Here is a 5,000-nt window from a genome sequence, read left to right on the forward strand (position 1 = left end):
AGTCCTTCAGGCATGTATGTAACACTGTTTGACTGATGGCCCTCTACAAAAAATAGAAGCACAGCCAGTTTGGATAGAAGCTTTGGTATCTTACCCTGGCTTTTTGCAGGGCATGTACACTGTTCTGTAAATAAATGTTATCAAATCAAATCAAATCAAAACAAATCTCTCTCTCTCTCGCTCTCGCTCTCGCTCTCTCTCTCTCTCGCTCTCTCTCTCTCGCTCTCTCTCTCTCGCTCTCTCTCTCTCTCTCTCTCTCTCTCTCTCTCTCTCTCTCTCTCTCTCTCTCTCTCTCTCTCTCTCTCTCTCTTTCTCTCTCTCTCGCCCTCGCTCTTGTTCTCGCTCTCTCTCTCTCTCTCTCTCTCTCTCTCTCTCTCTCTCTCTCTCTCTCTCTCTTCTCTCTCTCTCTCTCTCTCTCTCTCTCTCTCTCTCTCTCGCCCTCTCTCTCTCTCTCTCTCTCTCTCTCTCTCTCTCTCTCTCTCTCTCTCTCTCTCTCTCTCTCTCTCTCTCTCTCAAAGATCAGTAGGAAAACAGCCAGTCATTTCTTACGGTTTTATTTTATATGATATCTAAACATTTGGTACGGTATTGTACTGTATTAATTAGCTTCACTAGTACAAGTCTTTAACACTAAGAGTATTTATAATAGGTGTAACAAAGGAGGGACTTGATCCCGGTAGTGCAAAGCTCCCAAGAAGTCTCAGCGTCCGAGCCTCGACCCCCTCTCGAAGGTGGTGCTCGGTCGCCGTCCCACTAACACGCTCGACCTTTTCGCTGAGTGGGATTTGTATTCGAGGCAAATGACCACAGTGCAGCCTTGCTCCATGCGGCCCGTGACTCTCGCATCGATCGAACTCTTTCCTCAAGTGGTCTCCCTCCTCATGGTCCGAGGTCACACTTGCTTCACTTAGATGGGAGTCGTGTTTCACGTAGAGACAAAACGCGAGTTGGCAGTCCCACTGGTGACAAGACTTGGCATGGAGTCCCACTAGGTCTGTGAAATGCTTCCACACTTGGCACCGGTGGTTAAAAATGGTAACGTGCGAGTACATTGCTCGTAGAGTCAGGCACAGATTAGATCTGTAAGAGCATCCTAATCCCTGGCACGTCTGATGGTGTCTAAGTAAAGATGTAACTTTACTGTAGGTTAGAGATTTGGTTGACTCTATCAAATGGGAAGATGTTTGGCATGCATAATGATTGGTTTCAGAAGAAGGTGAAGATGGTTCTCTATAACTTACTGCTGGATTGTTTCTGTAAATTGTGGCTTCGAGCCTTCTAGCGCGCTCGTCGTCTGATAGTCTGGATCCAGCTGAGAAGAAGTAAAAAGCGATTTGTAGGACTTCATGTATCCGTAAGTTATTCTGCTCTGCTGCATCATGTGCAACTGCTTTCCATCGTTTTGCTTTTTTCTTGCGGTGTTCTAATACAACCATTTCTCTAATAGTTGATGATTGAATAGCGTTTCCACTCAGACTCTTGTATTCATCCAAGTTTGGCCGTTTATTTGCCTGATGATCATTTGCTCTCAGGCGTTTACAGTTCGCATCAAAGGTTTGAAACAACCGATCTCTTTTCCAAGATTTCCTTGATTTAGAACTCCGAAACGATTTCCGTTTCAGTGAAAACAAATTCTGGAATTTAACTACAGGCTCATTTATTTCTTTATGGATGCTATCAGAAGACTTTTTTCTGATATCTGATTTTTCAACGTGTTCGTGAGATTCAGAAGTAAATTCAGCCACCTGTTTTGTTACAGAATTTACATTCCCTTCTTTTCTTTTACTGTCTGTTTCCTGGGAATCTTGATCCTCTGACGTTCGACTTTTTGTGCATCCTTCATCGTGGTCATAACTGCAAATCTCCTCACTAACCATTTCACTGAGTAGATAGTCTGAGACGGCCATATCCATCTCTGTTAGAGTTGGATTCGTGTTTACGTCACTGGGCTCAGCAGAGACTAATAGATCAGTTTCCGTATCCATCGGTTCTGCTTTGATTGTATCCACTAAATTCTGAGGAAGGGCTGATGGGCTTGCATCTTTTATTGGATGTTTTGGTGGCACTATGCCATCACTGAACATCCCATCATCTCCAGTGAGGCTTTGATCTCTCACCGAACGTTCTGGAGAGGCTATGCCTTTACTGAACATCCCATCATCCCCATCATTTAGGCTTTGATCTCTCCCTAGATGTTCTGCTCGTGCTATGTCTTTATTGAACACCCCACCATCCTCAGTGAGACTCTGATCTCGTATAAGCACGTCATCATTGCTTTTGTCTAGAGAACCGCAGCATGATTCAAACACTTGTGCATTCTGAGGATAGATGATTATCCCTCCTCCAGATGTTTCATTTTTAGTCTTACAGCTTGGAGTCTTTTGTCCTTTTGAATTCAAGGGATCTCCAGCACTTGATTTACTCGAAGATGGGAGCACTATTTTTAAAGAAACGTAAGGCTTGCCATTCATGGTAAACACACTCTCGGCTGGTGGATTCAACACGGCGACTGGTGCGCCATCATCCCTAGACATCAGGATGGCTGGTACCTTAGGGGTTAAGTTTTGACCTTCTTGAGTGGATTCTCTGAGGACAGAAGAATTGTCAACCAACTGTGATGGATTGGTTAGTTCCAGGTCTTGGTAGTAATAAATGGTTCTAGGCCCATTGTTCATTTTCTTTCTTCTTGAAGGGAATTTATTTCTGATCAGCACAGCAAGCTTTAGAAAAGGGGAAAAAGTGTGAATACCAGCAAGTTAAATATATCTTCTATTTATTATGCAATTATCATAGTTTTGTCAATGTGAACTGTAGTTCTCTTTTGGTTTAAGTCTCAACACATTACGTTTTAAGAAATGATAGACAAAATATATCAGTACTACATATACAGACCTTATCAAGGACTTACATTAGTGTTAGTCAGAGGTTCCTGTGGGTGGTCCTGTGCATATGCTGCAGCGATCTCCCAAAGGAAGGTCTGCTTTCCTGGTTGGTCCCGTAGATTGTCGTCCACCCATCTGCGCCCCAGAGCCATCCTGTTAGTTTCTATTGTTTTCCTGTTCAAGGTGTCCACTTTCGTCACAGCCTGTCCCTCTTTGGATCTCGGTGTGCTTCGGGTCTCCTCTGGAACTGGTCCCTCATTCAAGTCGATTGTGGTAATTCCTTTTAATTCTCCCCCCTCTAGTCTTGCAACGATATGGTCGTCCATCACTTCACATTTGATTGTCTGTCTGATGTTTTCCTTTGCAATTTACCTTTAAAACATTTTTCACTGGAGTTTGTATTGGTTTGGTGATAATCCAAGTAAAGGCAGCTCTCTTCTTCCACTTCTATATCCTTGACCTCCACGTCCAGAAGCATAGATTTTGGGGGCAGTCTTAAATCTCTGTTACGAAAGACATATTCCATATTACATTTACTATCCGTTGCTGTTGAGTACTTGTCCATAAACATGGTCACGAAATCATGATCTTTATCAGAAATGTCGTGTAGATTTTCATCATTCTCTGAATTTCCATCACTACTCTCCTTAACCAAGCTGGACAATTCACTCAAACTACTACAGACACTTCTATCATCCTCTTCTTTGTTATGATGCTGAACTTCCAGATCACACAGTACATCTGTCTTTGACTTTTCGTGGTTGTTGATGGTTTCATAGTTGCTGTATGCATAAGGATTACTTGATAACAACAACTTCCTCCGGGCTACAGCAGCTGGAAGACGTAAATCAAGAGGTGAAGTTTCTTCTAAGATCAAATTGGCGGAGGAAGCCTCCGTATGAAGTCTTGGCGTCATGACTAACTGTCCATGCTGTCCAGGAACGGACTGTTGATCATTAAAAGACCCGTTATTTACCAAAAAGTCGACTGGTGGCAGTATTTTCGAACTCGACGACTCTGATGTTACGCCTAACTGTCCAAGGGGATCATCAGCAATGGACTGGCTACCATTCAAAAGCCAGTCATCTATGTCAGGAGAGTCGTCTGATGCCTTGGCCTTTGGTTTGTATCCCTTCTTGGCTTCTTGACTGACCGTATTTGCTGCTTTGGGCTTGATGATCACATTCTTGTAGACGTAGATCTGGGCTCCCTGCTTGCCCCGGCGACACTTTCTGTTTGGGAATCTTGACTTCAAAATCTTTCCAAACTGAAAAAGAGAAGAGAGAATCACATGAAAAATGCAAGTTGTAGGTCATCTAAACACAAGTAAGAATGCATTTCAACAAAAGGGGTATCGTTAAAGTGACTGTCATCATGATTTGTTCCTAATTATCTTGACTTATTATTATCTTTTTGTTTATATTACTTCAATCTAATATAATTCCTCAGATTATCATCAGCCTTCTTAGATAATACCAAACGAACTGAGCTGCTTTCATGTCCACTTAACTCGTCTTTTCTGTTAACACGAGACTAGTTCCAACCTGATTCCGAGTTTTAACATCCTGTTTTATACATATTCAGAACCATCTCAAAAATAAGTCCTACACACCTGGGCTATATCCAGGTAGTGCTGGGGATTATCCTTCAAGTAGGCATTGTAAAGGACGTAGACGGGAGTGACCTCGCCTTCCTTCTCGTCCAAACTTTCTAGGATCCATTTCTTGCAAACTGAGCGCCACATGCGACTGTATTCACTGTGGGTGCCGAAGCATAATGGTGTGGTTAACATTTGTAAATAAAATAAACAAATAATAAGTAAATAAACATTTGTAGATATATAAATAAATAAACGAAAATTAAAAATTAATAAGTAAATCAACATTTGTAGCTATATAAATTAATAAACGAAAGATAATTTAATTGTTAAAAGAATAAATTACAAAAAAATCAAGAGGCTCTGAAATCCATTTTTTTCTTTATGGTTGTATGCATTCTGTCCTCTTTATTTTCCCTTATTTCTGGTTGCCTCGATTTGTCCAGAGTGTTAATCTATTTGCTATTTTTTCTCATAATCATTATCAACATCACTATCGTCATCATCATTAACACTGTTAC

At 41.6% G+C, this 5,000-nt stretch overlaps 2 protein-coding genes across 2 annotated transcripts in view; both read right to left on the minus strand.

The window, feature by feature from the left end:
• Positions 1 to 538: 538 nt before the first annotated feature.
• LOC125040649 lies at positions 539 to 3,359 on the minus strand. The gene is made up of 2 exons (XM_047635315.1): positions 2,909 to 3,359; positions 539 to 2,720 (listed from the first exon to the last, which is right to left on the minus strand). Exons 1-2 carry the CDS (start codon positions 3,206 to 3,208, stop codon positions 612 to 614), a joined length of 2,409 nt encoding a protein of 802 aa, XP_047491271.1. The 5' UTR covers positions 3,209 to 3,359; the 3' UTR covers positions 539 to 611.
• A 215-nt stretch (positions 3,360 to 3,574) lies between these two features.
• The window catches only part of LOC125040650, a 13,856-nt gene continuing 12,430 nt past the window's right edge, over positions 3,575 to 5,000 (minus strand). Inside the window, exons 2-4 of the mRNA XM_047635316.1 lie at positions 4,495 to 4,639; positions 3,859 to 4,149; positions 3,575 to 3,716 (exon numbers count right to left, since the gene is read on the minus strand). Of these exons, the coding sequence (XP_047491272.1) occupies positions 3,708 to 3,716; positions 3,859 to 4,149; positions 4,495 to 4,639 (445 nt within the window). The 3' untranslated portion in view covers positions 3,575 to 3,707. The remainder of the gene's footprint in view (positions 3,717 to 3,858; positions 4,150 to 4,494; positions 4,640 to 5,000) is intronic.

The sequence above is a fragment of the Penaeus chinensis genome, chromosome 29 (assembly GCF_019202785.1).
Source record: "Penaeus chinensis breed Huanghai No. 1 chromosome 29, ASM1920278v2, whole genome shotgun sequence".
Classification (NCBI taxonomy): Eukaryota; Metazoa; Arthropoda; class Malacostraca; order Decapoda; family Penaeidae; genus Penaeus; species Penaeus chinensis.